The sequence below is a fragment of the Canis lupus genome, chromosome 4 (assembly GCF_003254725.2).
Source record: "Canis lupus dingo isolate Sandy chromosome 4, ASM325472v2, whole genome shotgun sequence".
In the NCBI taxonomy this organism is placed as follows: domain Eukaryota; kingdom Metazoa; phylum Chordata; class Mammalia; order Carnivora; family Canidae; genus Canis; species Canis lupus.
The window spans coordinates 39,543,696-39,560,437 of NC_064246.1; the positions used below are offsets into that span (position 1 = coordinate 39,543,696).

The window sequence follows — 16,742 nt, forward strand, 5'->3', positions numbered from 1 at the left end:
GGACAGCTGTGGCCAGCGGCGGCCACCCCGGCCTCCCGCCTCCGCCTTCCCTGCGCCCGAGTGCTACCAGGACCCTGGGAAGGAAGCTGCGGAGGCCCAACGGCGACGGCCGGAGGGCGACCTGGCCCCAGCGTCGCCGCACCCCCTCCCCCAGCTGTCACATGGCGGCCCCAACGAGGCGCGCGGTGCGTCCCGCCGCAGAGACCCAGGGCCGCGCCGCCGCGGGCACAGGGTGATGGAAGCTCCCGGCGCCTTACCGCGGAGCGCGCGGGCGGCGGCGGGGCGGCGGGGGAGCCGGCCCCGAGCTCACCTGCTCTCCGGGAGGAGGGTGGGGCCGGCGGGGGAGGGGCGAGGGGCGAGGGCGGGCCGAGCCGGGGCGTGCGTGCGGCGGGGCGCTCGGCCGCGGCGCTCCGGTCCCCGCCCCCCCAGCCGCGCGAGCCCCCGGAGCTGCGCCGTCGGACTGACGGTGCCCAGAGCAGTTCCTGTCCCCGGCCCCGGCCCCGGCCCCGGCGCCGGGGAGACGTGAGCGTGCACACGTACACACACAGCGGGGGAAGAGGCGCTCCGAGCGGCGCCCAACTTTCTCCCAGCTTCCGCGGGCCGGCGACTGGGGGGCGGAGGGGAGCGGCCGGGGCGATGGAGTCCGGCCGGGCTTGGGGAGGAAGCTCCAACAAGAAGGAAGAGATGGAGAGAATTCCCCTGGGTTTGGCTTGGGGGGTTGGTTTTGGTTTTGGTTTTTTACCCATGTCCATCGATGACTGGCGTGTAAAGGGAACCCGGAGCGGGGCGGCGAGTAGCGCCCTGGGAAGGTGGAAGAGTGTGTTTGGAGACGCGTAAAGTTGCCTTTCAAGCTCGGACCTCTGGGGCAGCGATGCGCCGCGGCGGGCTGCCTCCGGGCTGCCTGGGCCTCCCTGCCAGCCGCCTGGAAATGATGCAAGTCCAGTCGGTCACCTGGATCCCTGCGGCCCAGCCCGGAATCCGTCTGGGTTGGGGGAAGGGCGAGGAACCGGCACACTAGGTGTTGCACGGCCCACCAAATCGGGAGGGAGATGGGGCAGTTCCTCAGGCCAAGTCCTGTCTAACGCTTCTCTCGTCTCAGTTTGAGAGGGTTTTGTTTTTGTTTTGTTTTTCCTAAATGCAAAGCGTCACAGAGCCAGGAATTCCCATTTGTGCTCCGCTTGCCCCCAGCGTCACGGTGCCCGGGAAACTCCCAATCTGTCGAGGCTCGGGGCTTAGGAGCTCACTGAATTCCAAGGGACAGAAAGAGGAAACTTTCCCAGCACGTTGCGGGTGTGATGCGAGCCAAGGGCCCGGGGGCGGGGGGCTTGGGGGGAACGCCGTCCCGGCGCGGACCGTGTCCTCCCGCCCTTCTCGAGCTGCAGTCCGAGCTGGGATTCGCTTTTATTTTTTAAAGTGCGTTCGGCCATGGCCCTGGAAAACCCGCTCACACACACTCATACACGCACGCAAACGCGCGGCCGCCGCCAGGCCGGCAACTTTGTGGGGCGCCCCCGCGGAGCTCCGCTTCCTCGCGTAGTAGTTGGGCGCAGGCCCCGCCTCCCAGCCGTGTTGTCAAACGGGCCGGGGTCTCGGATTGGTCCAGCCGCTGGGACAACACCTGCTCGACTCCTTCATTCAAGTGACACCAGAGCTTCCAGGGATATTTGAGGCACCATCCCTGCCGTTGCCCGGCACTCGCGGCGCTGCTAACGGCCTGGTCACATGCTCTCCAGAGAGCTACGGGAGGGCGCTGGGTAACCTCTATCCGAGCTGCGGCCGCGAGGAGGAGGGAAACGGCGAGCGAGGAGGAAGAGTGGGAGGAGGAGGGGAAGCGGCCAAGGAGGAGGAAGAGGAGGAGGGGAACACAAAGAATCCAGGTCTCCGGACGGGAGGTTTACACCAAGAACCATGTGTGCTGAGCGGCTGGGCCAGTTCGTGACCCTGGCTTTGGTATTGGCCACCTTCGACCTGGCGCGGGGGACCGACGCCACCAACCCGCCGGAGGGTCCCCAAGACAGGGGCTCCCAGCAGAAAGGCCGCCTGTCCCTGCAGAACACAGGTAAGTGCGAGCGCCCCCGCGGCGGGGAGCAGCTGGGGGACGACACCGTGCACTCGCGCAGCGCGCCCCGGGGCCGAGAGCCCGGGACCCAGAGCCCACCTAGGGCCGCGCAAACTCTTGGGGTGGCGCGGGACGTGCCGAGGAAAGCTCGAGGCCAGGCGAGACGCGGTCGGCGCCCGGCTCCGCGCGCCGGGAATCCGCACGTGCTGGCAGGGTGATGAAATGGCTGGGGTAGGACTTGTTGCTGTCCTCCCCGGGGTCGAGGGTAAAAGAGGCAGCGCCCGGCAGGGCCGGTGCCGGTCCCGGAGCCCCCGGTCTGGTTCAGAGCTCCGCGCTCCATCCCGGCCGGCCCGCGGGAGCCAAGGAGGGTCCCCGGGGCCGGCCTGCGCCCCGTGCCCGGAGAACTTCTCTTCCCAGCCGGCGGGCTGCGACAGGACCGCGTTCCCCCTCCTCAGAAGATGCCCGACATCCGAGAACTTTGTAAGCGAGACCGATTGCGTTGCGAACTTTCCGCTCCGGGGCACTGCTTTCCGGGGAGGGGTCGGGGGGTGGCGCAAAGCGTCCCTCTGAGGTGCTGCCGCCTTTTCCCTCTCCAGAGCAGGTCGGCAGGCGCAGAAATGGTGACACGCACGGCCCGAGCCGTGCGCGGCTGCTGCTCCGCCGGCTCGCCGCTCGCCGGCAAGCTGCCGAGCAGAGCCAGGCGTGCAGGGCACGGGGCTGGCCCTTTGCCCAGCTCCTGGGAGAGAAAGAAAATCTGCCTAGAGCTCCTACGCTCGGCGCCTCCCCCCTCCCCCTTATTTGGGGGCCTGAAACCCAGCGTGCGTGCGCTCACCGCACGAGCAGGAATGCACGAGTGCCCATTAGGGACGCCGGGAGCGAGGGAACCGCGGCCCTGCGCGCTCCGGCCCGGCGCGCCGGGGCCGCGCGTGGGATCATCCGGGAGCCTCCCGCCTCCACGCGCCAGCGCTCGCGCCCCCAGCCGGCGCGGGGCTCATCCTAGGACCTGCGCCCACCCTTCCCCCTCTCCAGTGCTGTGCCTGAGAACTGAACGGGATTCTCGGTAGTTGGTGACCTCAACAAATACACGCCCCTCATTCTCTCGGTAGATTTAATCTGAATGAGGATTATCTACTCGGACCCCGCCCTTCTTCCAAAATATACTTTTCTGATGTAATTTTGTGGTTGGCTTAAATCTGTAAATGGGGTGGGGGGGGGCGTGCAGGAGAGAGGCTATTGCAAGCGGCAGCCTGACAGTTAACTCCCTCAGTCTATCCTTTTGGAGAGATGAATTAGGGCCACCTTCTGCGAAGGAGGGCAGCAAACTCTCAAGTCTTGGGTCTCGGGAATTTCTAGGGGATTAAGTGATATCTCACACTGGATCTCTATTTAAAAGGAGCCTCTAACTTCGACGATTGCGTTTCCGCAGGCTAGCCCCCATCTGACTCGATTCCCGAGCCTGCTCCCAACCGCAGCTTCCCTAGCCTGGTATTTTTAATGCTGATGGTTTGGAGGCGCTGCCTTAATAGGAATTTTGTTTTGATTTTTAGGTGTTGAATCATAAAGCTGAATTGAAACTGCTTTTTGGACGCTTGAATTTGGGGGTCAGGAAGGAAATGCTTGTGATTTAGTAGCAGCAGCGTTGGGTTCCAAGTAGAGAAGGGTATTTAATTGATGAAGTGCGGAAGGGGGAGACCAAACTAATCATTTAAAATATCTTACTTGTGTCTGTGGGTTTAGAAAGCTGAAATAGCTTCTGCTTTCAAACTAAGTATTTCCACAAAGACTTGAAGAAGATGGGAAGAGGAAAAATGGAGTGCACAGACCAAACTTCTGATTGTGATTTTTGTAAACGTAGGTTTGGCTGATTTCTTTACAGATACGGTATTTACCAATACTGACATTTTCATAAATAGATTGAATGATGACATTTTCTTGCCCTGGCTTTTTAGATCCTGGAATAGTCATTTCTAACTTAATCTTTTTTAATTTACTTTTAGTCATTACTAACTTTTATTTCAGCCAGCCTCTCTGCATTCCCAAGCGTGGCTGAGAATTTTGTATATATTTGTATGTAATTCTCATTTTAGCGGAAATCCAACACTGTTTGGTCAACGCTGGCGATGTGGGGTGTGGTGTGTTTGAATGTTTCGAGAACAACTCTTGTGAGATTCGAGGCTTACATGGGATTTGCATGACTTTTCTACACAACGCTGGAAAATTTGATGCCCAGGTAAAAAAACACATAGAGCACAAAATGTTTTAGGTTGGCATAGCATGATTGAAATGTTCATTGGAAGGACTTGTGAAGCTAAGGTGTCCTTAGCTGATCTTCGTGGCATGTTTTAGCATTTGCAAGAGACATTTTTGGTGGACAGCAGGATACCAGTCTCTCCCCACTCCACTCACGGGGTTCTGCTCTACAGAACTGTCATATAGGTGAAATCCTTCTCCACTCCTAAGCTGTGTCTACACAGGCAGAGTGGGATGGAGAGCAAGTAGAACAATCATCTAAGGATTCTTAGCAGAGAACACAAAAGTCATAACAAATAATAAACGTCTTGTAAGGGGAGACACACTATGTCTGGCCTCCGAGAACTCAGTCTGCAAGGTCCATCCCATTAGAAACAGTAGGTCTGGAGTGAGGAAAGGATAGGGACTCCAATTATACATTCCAAGACCTGTTTTCACCTACTACGGAAGAATAAATGAGACACAAACTTCATAGAAACACATCATCTCCAATGGGTATGTAAGCAGGCAACATGGATAATTCAGGGCCTCCAGAATAACAGACTTATTCCTCCTAAGTAGCACACCCTCCTCTCCCAACCTGAAAATCATGAATGAGTCCTGTTCTATAGAGTCCTCTTAATAATGCCTGACCCACTCCAGCTACCCCAGAGTCACAGAGTGAAAAAAGCCTAGCTGTTTCTTGGAGCAGGGCAAGAACCTAACAAGCCATCCTGTGGTTCCAGTGCTGACAATTCAGATATATGGCAGGTGGCATTAGGCTCACCTCTTCATGGTCTCCCAGCCTATGTATGTATTACAAAGCCCCGTATTGTTTTATCTCATCAACTTCCTTTCCCATTTCGTTGGGGAGTGGGGATACGTTGGATGAGGCCAACAGTTATGGTGTGACTTATGAATGCCACCCATCACCATCTACTGACATCCTGTAGAGAGCCTGACAAAGCAATGCCTGGGAACCAGAGAGGGATGCGACAGGGCTGGCAGCCTACCCTGCAGAGGATGTGGGGTGGCAGGAGGGGAAACAGAAACCGGAGAAGGAAAGAGGAGAACATTTGAACTCCTCGAAGCTCCCTAATAAAGCATCCCTCTGGATTAACTGGAATTAAGAAACATAATAGGAAATCCGGAGGAAAGATGTGTTTCTCAGGGCGACCCCACAGGATGTCAGGGAAGAATATCAAATTCTTGCTGCAGCCCTCGAATAAATTATCTTCTTTTTTCTCTCAACCAACAGGAGTATGTTCTCAAGTGAGAAGCATCCCTCTTAAGCTGGTTCCCAGCATGTGACTACTTCATAAACTGGCATGCCCTACCTTCCATCTTATTTGGCTCCCCCTGGAAAATCTGAGCAAAAGGGGCCATTGGGAGGTGGTTTTCAGCGACCAGACACTATCTGTAGACATTTCAGTTGCTTCTAAAGGAAGAACTGAATTAAATGTGCTGGCTAGCTTCCCACTTCCAACCTAAGCCCATTTTCTTTCTCCACTCAGTTACTTCCAGGCCTATCTAAAAACAGAGGGGTGACCTCTCCAACAACAGCTTGTTTCTATAGTAATGGGGGATGTAGGGATCCTTGAGTAGGTATCCCACAATGCCTCTGTGTCCTGAGAGGTTGATAAGGGAGCGAAAGCCCCAGCCTGCCTCCACACCACCAACAGCTGTCTCCTTTCTAGGATAAGAACAATCTAATGGGGTTGCCAGGAAAGAGAACTGTGGGCCAGATGTATGCCTGGCTGCCTTAGCCACTCAGAGGCAGGGAGTGTGGGGGAAGGGCTGTCAGTTGGGCAGTTCAGACTCCAGATGCTGCCAGGCAGTGTGCCAGGCGGGCCTTTTAGAGGCAATAATCCTAACAGTTTAAAGGAGTCGAATCGTTTTCAAAAAGGAAAAGAATGCTCCTCCTTGAAGGATAGGAGGAGACATGAGTATGGGTTGGGGGCGGTGGGAGGCAGTGAGGCAGAAGAAGGAGGCACAGATAGCACTCAGTCTTGATGTCACTTGCGGAGTCAGAGGAAAAAGCAATGATGTGAGACTTGGATAAGCAGGCACCTTCTGGTTGGGAAAAACTCTTGCTGGGAGTTCTGGACTTACATCTGGCCAGATTCCCCTCATGTTCCAGAAAAGTTGCCACCAAGCAGCCAACACTGGGCTGCCTAGAGGACAGATGGCCACAGAAGCCCCAGGACAAAGGAAACCAGTACAGCAGCTGGGGAGGAAGGAGGCAGATTTGTTAGTCTCCTAAAGTAACATCCTTTTTGCCCAGATGCCAGAGGCATCATGTCACTCAATGTACCTCCTGATGTAGTATCAGCCTGTCACCTGCATGGACCAACCATCAGTTTGAGGCAGGGCCTTGGGACTCAGTTGTCAAACAAAAATCCTGTGTAAGCCCAAGAGGGATAAATGTCTGAGCCTCTAACCAGGACTTGTCTTTTCTGCCCCTTCTTTCTCTCCTCTGTCCTCTCTGTTCTCAGGGCAAATCATTCATCAAAGATGCCTTGAAATGTAAGGCCCATGCTCTGCGGCATCGATTTGGCTGCATAAGCCGGAAGTGCCCAGCCATTAAGGAAATGGTGTTCCAGTTACAACGGGAATGCTACCTCAAACACGATCTGTGCTCTGCTGCCCAGGAGAACACCCGGGTCATGGTGGAGATGATCCACTTCAAGGACTTACTGCTGCATGAGTGAGTGCTGCCCCACAGGGGCTCGTGGGAAGGAGGGGCCCACTGCACAGGCTGGTGTTGGAGGAGTTTGAGAGGCTTGTTTTTGGAGGCTGGTCTCCGGTCTATCTCAGAAAGCTGCACTGACTCCCTTGGGAGTCCCTTTCCTGCTGACCTTCGGGAAAAGTGAGAGAAATTTCCACCATTGGTTTCAAAAGCATAAGCAACAGAAACAGAAAATGTTTTACTAAAGCATGAAATGTGTAGGATTCAGAAATACACTTCACCTTCCCCTGGGCCCAGATCCCAGCAGGTCCGAGTGTTCCAAATGGCTGTGTTGGTGCCCCAACAGGCAGCTGAGAGCTAATAACATTGGTTGAGCATTTACTCAGTGCCAGGCATCATGCTCCGTGCTCCACATGAATCTTTTACCAGAGCCTCATAGCAGCCCTGTACAGGTAGGTACCATCCTCATCTCCATTTTACAGAACACAAAACTGAGATTCGCTGAAGTACAAGTCATACAAACAATGAGAGGCAAAGCCAGGCTTGGAGCCAAGCAGTCCGGCTCTAGAGGCTTAAATGCCAAAAGCTGAGAGCAATAGCCTTTTTTTCCTGCCTCCATGGCCCTCCTTTCCCTCAGAAGGTCCAGTTTACCTCCTCTAACACATTAATACCCTCCCAGAGAAAACTTAAGATTAATGTCAAAAATTTTAATCAGCTAAACACCTTTTTGCTAAAGTGGGGAAATTCGAACTTACTTATCCAAAGATTTGCAATTTAGTATAAGCCTAGGACATCTTATTCCTTAAAAAAAACAAAAAAAACAAAAAAAATCCCATCTGTAAGATCCTAAACTTTGCAAAGTGATAAAGTGTGTGGTACTCAGTTGCTCCTAACATGAAGCATGGGCGGTAGGTCATGATGGCTCCTTCCTCAGAGACTTGAGAGCAGGAAGCAGGCCACTAGCTAAGAGACCAATATGAGTCCCTGCCAGCTTGATGGCACCATTGGTCTTCACACAGTGACTCACTGGGCCAAATCAGTACAATCTTAGGAAACCTTGCTCCTTAGTTGGTACCATGGCCTTCCCCCAGCTATGCCACTAAGCAGGCTCCTCCCTACCCCCCCAACCCCCCCACACATACACACAGTGCTTAGATCACGGAGGACTACAACCATCACCCGCCACTTTCCACTAGGATATGAGAGTCTAGGTATCTTGAAACCCCCCTGTGCAGTGAATTTTAAAATTTGCTATGAATCTCTGCAGGCAGCTCTCTTGTCTTCTCCTTAGTCACACTAATACCCAATAAAATAGTTATTACTCTTCCAAACAGCTGTTTGGAAACAGAGCAACAGCTTCAACAACAATAATAATGATATTAGCTATCATTTTGTGAGTGGGCCAAGCCCTTGGCCAGGGACTTTACCCAGACAATCTCATTTATCATTCCCAACAGGGCAGCAAGGTAGAGACTACTATCCCCACCCAAGAGAGGAGGAAAGGGAAGCTAAGAGGTTCAAGTTCTGGCTCTGAGGTGTGATCCCTACTTTCCAGCTTGGGAACTGGCAATATATATGACTGTGCTGGTTATCAGGAATAGAAACCTCCTTGCTCCTGACAGGCTCTCTCCCTAGTAGACCTGCTAAAGGTTCACTGGCCCCCAGATATAGCAGGAGTTCCTCCCTTTTCTCAAATACACCCTCATTACACAAGGAAAGCAATATAAAATTCCCTTCCTTCGAGCCACCCCTGGAAGAGGCAGATGCCCCATGGCTGAGAGACTCCCCAGTCCACTGTCACCCACTCTAGATAGTTTGTTGGCCTCAAAAATGGATGAAGGGCATGAGTTTATAAGTCAGTACTACATTCGTGGAGTATAAGAAGACTTTGTCTTTTCTAAGATTAGAGAAAAGTCCTCTTTGAGAAAACCAAATGTTTTGGAGGTTCTTATGCCCCTCCCCAGCATTAAAGCCCTGTTGCTTTTCTGGTGCCTCCTCCATGGACCATGGGCCATGTGATTTTTACTTCCAAAGGCCTTCTCACATCATTTAGAATTAATACATAGCCCTCCACCCCAGCCCACTCTGGGAATGCAGGTGGCTCACCCCGTACATTTGCATGGGTCTCTTTTAAGAGCACTCACTGTCTTCTTTCCTCTCGCTGAGCCAGCACCTCTAGGCAGTGGGTCTCACCTAACCTCACTCCCCACTGAACTCCACTACCTTCCTTCTGAAGCTGTGAGTATGCAGTGCACCAACTCAAACTTCAAGCCAAATTAACGGAGTTGTTCTTTATCTTCACTGTTTTGGCACAAAGGATCCCATCAGTCCCCAAATATCAAGAAGACCATTTAAGAATGTGTGGCATTGGTCACAGATAAGAAAATGAGAACCAATTTGCTTTTCCCTTTAGAGAAGAAGAAATCACAGTCACTCCAGAATCCACATCCCCCCCATTCCTCAACCCAATTCCTATCCACCCCAAAACAGTCATGTTTGGTTAAAGTGGCTCCCTTCAAACTCTCCACTTCCCTCCATTCCTTCCCGCCCCACTTTCCCCATATCAACTGCCTTGGCTACCACACACCCTGTCACTGGGTGCTGGCAGCCTCCAGGCACGTCCCCCTCCAAGTATTTTTAAAAATCTTTTAGCCTTGCTGACACCCAGTTGAGAAAGCTGGGCTTTGTCATTAGACACGGGCTGAGCTTGCAGCCTGAGAAGGCACCATGCCAGCTCAAAACACGGCTTAGATTAACACACACCCCTCCCCATGGCTCGCAGCTTTCTCCTCGGGAGACAGCGCCAAAGGCAGGAGAGAGTGTGGGCTAGTCCAGCTTTCTCAGATCCGCCTTGGGGTTCTGAGAGCTCATCTGGCAGGCAGACTGCCCTGGCAAAGGAGGCCAGGAGGCAGTCCATACATTCCCAGGAAAGCCCCCTCACCTTACTCTGGGGAAAGAAACTCAAAGAAGACCATCAGGCTAGACCCAGAAAGACAGATTCTCAGCCCCTGCAATTTGCTCATCTAGCCTCAGAGGGTGGCAGGTACAAATCAGGCACTAAAATCCTGATGCTGCTGTAGCAGATAGACTCCATGACCTAGAGCTCCCTGAGGCAGGCAGTTGCTAGTTGTCAAACGGTGGAAGGAAACAAATATGCACGCGGCATTTCTTCTGTGTCACCCCATGGCCCCCAGTCTCAGCCCGAGAAGTATTATCACTGTCCTTGTCACTGTTAGGGGCCTGTCTTAGAGAGTTTAAGCACCCTGTCCATCAGCCATGCACAGACTCTCTGACTCCAAAGGCATCAAGTAGGCCTTAAAAGGCAGCTTGATCTCTATCAGCCAGAACATTCCTCTTCTCTGCTCTCAGCCCAGCTCTAGGCCTTCCCAGCCCAGAAGCTTCCAAAAACGACTTTCTCCTCTCCCTGCACCACCCCCCCCCAGCCATCTCCATTTTTACATCTATGACACGAGGACAGTTCAACTACAACTTGAGGACTAATTCATAAAAATGGCAGTGAACTACTTCACAAGTCCTAAAACACAATCTGCGCTTCGTGCCTAGCAACTGCCAACTCGCAAAGAGAAGAGTAAGTGGGCTAACATGCAGCCACCCAAGTGGCCCAGGCTGACAGAGTAAAAAAGTCTTGCTCCTTCTTATAAATGATCTCATGTCCCAGAGTGATTTCCCTGCTCACGGTGATGGCCCAGGGCTGCAACGCTCATGGTCAGTTATATCCAGAAACTTCGCTAGCCAAGGACTGCTGGGGAATGCTGGTTAGCCACGTGAAACATTGGCAAAGACTCCTCCCCCAAAAAGACTCCTCCGTTTGGTATTTCAGACCCTTGCCATTTGCCTATTATTCCACTGGCCCCCAAGACACTTCACTACTCCTCCCACTAAAACCCTCCTAGATGGCACATCCTAGGCATGCCCAGAGCTCTCCCGCACTCCTTTTGAACATTCGCACAGCTACCCAACCCGGCATCCTCACCCACTTTCCCCAGAGGTTCTTCCTTTTATCTCTGCACCTGTAAATAATCACTGGCCCTTTTCCCGGTGGTAGGCTCTAGGACCAGCCTCTCTCCAATGCCTGGCACCGAGCCTGGTAGGTAATGGCCATGTAGTAAGTAGTGGTTAAGGCCAGCACTCCATAGGCTATGGATAAAGGCTGGAAGTAATTCCAGAAAGCTCTTTCACCCAACTAAAAACTGAAGCCAGAAAAAAAAAAAAAAAAAAAAACTGAAGCCAGGCATCAACCTGGTGTATCTCTTGCCTGGTATCATCACTGCTCTCTGTGGCCCAGTCAAGATTGGTTCCATTCTCCATCTCTCTCTCCCTCTGTCTCTGCTCCCAATCTCTAGACCCTACGTGGACCTGGTGAACCTGCTGTTGACCTGTGGGGAGGAGGTGAAGGAGGCCATCACCCACAGTGTTCAGGCTCAGTGTGAGCAGAACTGGGGAAGCCTGTGCTCCATCTTGAGCTTCTGCACCTCAGCCATCCAGAGGCCCCCCACGGTACCCCCTGAGCGCCAACTCCAAGTGGACAGAGCCAAGCTCTCCAAGACCCACCACGGGGAGGCAGGTCACCACGTCTCAGAGCCCAGTAGTTGGGAGACAGGCCGAGGCACCAAGGGCGAGGGAGGTAGCAAAAGCCACCTGAACGCACATGCCCGGGGCAGGGCGGTCGGCCAAGGGGGCCAGGGAACTTCTGGAAGCAGCGAGTGGGAGGAGGAACCCTCCGAGTATTCCGATATCCGGAGGTGAAACAAAAAGGCCTGGCCGGGAAATCTTTCCTCCACGCCGTCCATTTTCTTCTCTATGGACATTCCAAAACATTTGCCATTAAAGAGGGGGGATGTCACACGCAGGATTTGGTGGGGATTGCGGACTGGATGAAGGTGTGTGCTAGCAGAATGAACAGGTGAGGCAGAGACGGCCTAGGCAGCGGCAGGTCTCAGCTGTTCCCGGCTGTTCCCCAGGGGGGCTCCACTCTTGCACATCCTCAAGTGCGATCGCCACGCGGCCGCCTTGGCCTTGCAACTCTGTCTTCTTTCCATCCGCAGAGCGACCGCGGCCTGCAGCGTGCCCTGCTGCTCTGCTGCGGGGGGAGGTGGGCCGGCGAGAAGGGCAGGGGTCGGCAGGCGGGACGCACCCGTGGTGCTGGGCCCCAGGCGGGCCGGGCCGAGGCTTCTGGTGCCGCCCTGGCGGAGGGAGGGTGGCGGGACTCGGGTGCAGGAGTGAACGTGAACACCGCGCTGGGAGACAGAAGGGTGGAGCGGAGACGGGGGCTGTGTGGGTGCTTGGTGCCAAAAGGAAGTTCAGTTTCTTGCCTGGGACCTGGAGGTTTGGAGCTGCTTGATGGGGAGGGCAAGGGTTCTAAGTGTAATTTCTGAGCCATTGTTCCATCGGGGGAGGGGGTGGGACCGGTCCAAGGGAGTGGCCCCTGTGTGTCTGTATATTAACCACTGCTTTGAATCTCTACTTCACTTTTTTATTTATCCAGTTACATCTACATATATACCTGTCGTCTAAATAAATGGCTTTCAAACAAAGCAACTGGGTCATTAAAACCAGCTCAAAGGAAAAAGAAATAACAGCCCATCTTTTGGGGCTGATTTTTTTTTTCTTTTGAGTGCTATTTTAAAAGGAATCAAAGAGCAATGGAGCCATACATCTGCCTGCCTGCCTGCCTGGCATGGGCTCATAGCCACTCAGGGCAAACCACACCCCTGCAGGAAAAGGCACACATGAGGAGTATATTTGACAGATTTTCTTTGGCATTTTGTTACCTCACTTTGACGCTCAGCCAAGATCGATAAAGTGAGGCACCTGATGTGGCAAAGCCAAGTTGGAAATGTGGCTTCTCAGTGTGCCTGATGGAAAGGGGGAGAAGGGAGCAAAGATGGCTGTGATTTCCAGCAGGGAAAGCTGACCTCTTACATAAATGGAGGGGACTGCCAGGAAGCACTGAGGAACAGGATTTTTTTCCAGATCCAGATTGGAAATGTAGCAACGAAGAAAGGAGTCAGAGTGGACAAAGGAAAGGCAGGAGGGACAAGACTAAAAATCCAAGGCACAGAGCAACAGGATTGTCACAAAGGGTCAGCGGTAGGGTTTTGTGGTTGTTCAGAATGTTCCACAGTGAGGCCTTTTCTTTCTTTCTTTCCTTCCTACTAGGTTATCACATTAAAGCTTATCCTTTCTTGCAGCCAGTACTCAAATAGAAGGCCAGTATTACAAGGAGTAGACAGGTGTGTTCTGGGCCAGTTCCTCCTAGAGCAGAGGTCAGCAAACTTTTTCTCTAAAGGTCCAGATGTAAACTACACTGTCTTCCGTTTGGCGGATCATGTGGTTTCAGACACAAGTAGTCAACTCTGCCGCTGCAGCATGAAAGCAGGCATACATAGACAACGTGTGACAAACAGGCTTGGCTTTGCTCCAGTAAAACTGTATTTAATAGGTGCCCACCTGGATCTGGCTCTTGGGCCTGAGTTTTCTGACCCCCATTCTAGTGAGTTGGCAAAAAAAAGTAAGCATCCTCCATTTATATCAGCTTATAGCTCTCCCTCAAAGCAACCTGAGGCGAGAGATAAAGAAGCTGAATTTATCTACTCTAAAATACTTTGTTCCAGGGAATGCCCTTACCCAAAGCCCAGCTAGTATTTATATACCCCACATCCAATCTCATCAGCGCCAGGACATGGTGCTGGAAGCTCATCTCCCCAATCTTTTGTGATCCACATTAGAAAGAAACCATTTGGGTGTAGGGGAAAAGAAGACAAATGCTGGAAGAAGCACCTAGAAAGAGCTGGAGCTGCAGAAAGCAGAAAAGATGGTGCACTTAATCCAGCTCTGCCCTCGGGGGGAGGAGGACCGGTGTGTCAGGCTCTGCCATGGGAACCGAACGTAAACCATGGCTGTCTCATGCCATGGGCCACTGCAGCACGTTGACTGTTTTACTTACATCACTCAAAAGCTGAAGCAATAACATTCTCCCGCGTTGCTGGGTCAGCTGTTCATTTGTTCACTGGCTCCTGGGCTGGATGTGTGAAAGGCATCACTTTTATATTTTCCTCAGTGTAAATGTTTTATGTGTTCGCCTACTGATGTGCCATTTGTTGCTTCTATTGTAAATATTTGTCATTTGTATTTATTATCTCAGTGTTTTCCCCTGAGGCATCAAATTGCTTACAATGTTCATTTGAACCCCTTCGCTGATCTCTGTTGTATATTTTTCATACCACTAGTGTGTTGCTTAACAAAAGTCAGGTAGATCTCATTTCATTCTGGTTCTTCATGTTTTGAAGTATACAATAGTATTTATTGCTAAGGTTCTTTGGCTCAAAACGGAGTACAGTCCAAATTCCTGTAAGAGTCGACAGAGGCATTTGTACAATCTAAAATGTAAGCAAAGTAGTAATTAAAAATAGACATTCAACTTGGGCTTCATACTTCATACAAATTTACTCATGAGCCTTCCTTTAAGGAAGGATGTGGATTTCCAAATAAAGATACGGTGTTTATTTTGAGCTTTGCATCTTAACAAGATGACTGAACACCTCTCCTTTGTATCAATAAATAGCCCTGTTATTCTGAAAGGAGAGGACTGACCTAGTACAGCAAAATGCTGACACCTGAAACCAAATAAATGGAAAACACCAGCCCAGAGCTGTAGTCATACTTAGACACACATACACACACAGAAATTTAAACTTGAACCAAATAAAAGGCTTTGCTAGAACAACATGGAAAAACAATGCTACCAGAGCCCATTTCCTAAGGAAGAACAACCTCATCTGATCTCAGAATTGGCACCACGTGAGCTTGCTCAGTCATAATGTCTGTTTCTGTTATGGATTTAGGCAGCAGGACCTGAACATTGTCACATGGCATTATTTTTCTCCCATCATTAATAAAGATTTTAAATAAACAGCTTTCCCTGGAGTAGCATTATTGTCTGGGAGCGCTTTGGACAGTCAATGCATAGAGGGAATGAATGGCTGTGAGCAAGTGAGTGTTTGAGTCCATTTAAAATGCTGGATGCTGGGATGCCTGGGTGGCTCAGTGGTTGAGCATCTGCCTCTGGCTCAGGTCGTGATCCCAGGGATTGAGTCCTGCATCAGGCTCCCTGAGGAAACCTGCTTCTGTCTATGTCTCTGCCTCTCTCTGTGTGTCTCTCATGAATAAATAAATAAAATCTTTTAAAAAAAATTACTGGATGCTCAGTTTACAGGGAGGGAAACCAGGTGAAGATGACCCTCCTGGGTTTCTCCTCCATTGGAGGGACTCTGTCCAAAACACTGCCTGAGTCACCAAGACAAAGAAGAAAATGAACTCCATGCAACCTGCCTGGGGGTGCCAGCCCTCCAGCCATTAGGGACATCCCTCTGGTCTCACCCATGAGTCTCCCCTGTGGCTCCCTGTAGCCTCCCCTTTCTTTCAGACTGAGCTTGTGGCAGATGCCACCAGCATGACAGCTCAGTGGCTTGACACTGGCAGGGAAGCTCACTGCCTCCTCCCCAATTCATCCTCACAGCAGCAAAACAGCACTGGAGTCCCTCATTTCCCACAGTGTGCACACCATTGGTGTACCCGCTATGCACTGGGCACCATGCTATGCATTTCATATACATCATCTCACCTTGACTACATCCTACAAGTAGTGGATATCATCCCCATTTTACAGGTGAAGAAACTGAGCTAGGGAAAGGTAAAGCAGCTGTCCCAAAGCAAACAATGTGGCTAATGAGCAGGGGGTCTGCACCCAAACCCAGATCAGTGACTAAGCCCACCTGCTTTCCCCCACTTTGGGCTTAGAATCTCCACATTTGATTTATTCTTAATTTAAACCAATCAGTATTATTCCTATTTTACACAGGCTAAGAGAAAGAATAATTATACTCTTATATTTATAGCACCTCCGAGGAGCTCTGCTTTAGAACAGAAAGGAAAATTGTTGCCCTCACCTTTCCTCTCTGCAAAGGCTCAAATTTTGATTCAGATAAGGGAGAGCAGGAGAATCATGGAGTCTCACCACTTTTCTGGGCATGTAGGTAATCATTTTAAAGGTTCTCAGGTGTAGCTGAGAGAAGCCTTTGGGAACAGCTGGCTTTGGGAAATAAGTGGCCAAAGCTCTCTCTGCTAAATCCACCCCGTCACCAGCTCTATCTGAAAAGCCAGGCTCCCCTGAAGTCAACACCACCGTCCTCACCCTCCTCGCAACACCTGCAGTTTCTTGTGGATCTATCATGTGCTTCCCGTGCACTTTACAGGCATTATTTCTGAACCCCATTTTGCACATGGAGAAACTGAGGCTCAAAGGCATTTTTAATATGCCTGGAGCTTGTCACAAAGCCACCGAGCTCCAGAGGTGGCATGCCAACCCACCCCAGGGCTCACAGTTTCTCCCCCGCTCCTGGTGTGAAAAGGTGGGTGAAACACTACGTTCAAACATAGCAGCTGGCTCCCCCCACCCCTCAAGATTGCTCCAATCCGCCAGTGCAAGAATTATTAGACTGTGGGAGGAAGAAGGCAGAAGGGCTTCCAAGTATGCTGGTATTTAAGCAAAGTTTCCAAAGGAAGTTAGAGCTGTGCGCGCCCCAAAATCTGGAGACAGAAATCTGAATTTGTTCTAAAGTCAACAAAAAAGAAAGCCCCCTGCTGAGGAGGGGACAAGCCTTGGCCAGAAAACAGGTTTCATGTGAAATTATTTTTTGTGGGCGGAGAAGAGAAGAAAAGAGCAACAGAAGCCTTGGGCTAGGA

At 51.7% G+C, this 16,742-nt stretch overlaps 1 protein-coding gene across 1 annotated transcript; it reads left to right on the plus strand.

Annotated features, from left to right (window-relative positions):
- The first annotated feature begins 757 nt into the window (after positions 1–757).
- On the plus strand, positions 758–14,912 carry STC2 (stanniocalcin 2). The gene is made up of 4 exons (XM_025434737.3): positions 758–2,059; positions 4,147–4,289; positions 6,784–6,995; positions 11,342–14,912. The coding sequence occupies exons 1-4, from the start codon at positions 1,909–1,911 to the stop codon at positions 11,742–11,744; spliced, it is 909 nt and encodes a 302-aa protein (XP_025290522.3). The 5' UTR covers positions 758–1,908; the 3' UTR covers positions 11,745–14,912.
- The last annotated feature ends 1,830 nt before the right edge of the window (positions 14,913–16,742 follow it).

Excerpts from the sequence above, each read along its gene's own strand:
- STC2 (XM_025434737.3), top strand. The coding sequence starts at position 1,909 with ATGTGTGCTGAGCGGCTGGGCCAGTTCGTGACCCTGGCTTTGGTATTG. Across the intron at positions 2,060-4,146 it reads CCTGTCCCTGCAGAACACAG|CGGAAATCCAACACTGTTTG; the intron begins GTAAGTGCGAGC and ends TTCTCATTTTAG. Across the intron at positions 4,290-6,783 it reads CTGGAAAATTTGATGCCCAG|GGCAAATCATTCATCAAAGA; the intron begins GTAAAAAAACAC and ends CTCTGTTCTCAG.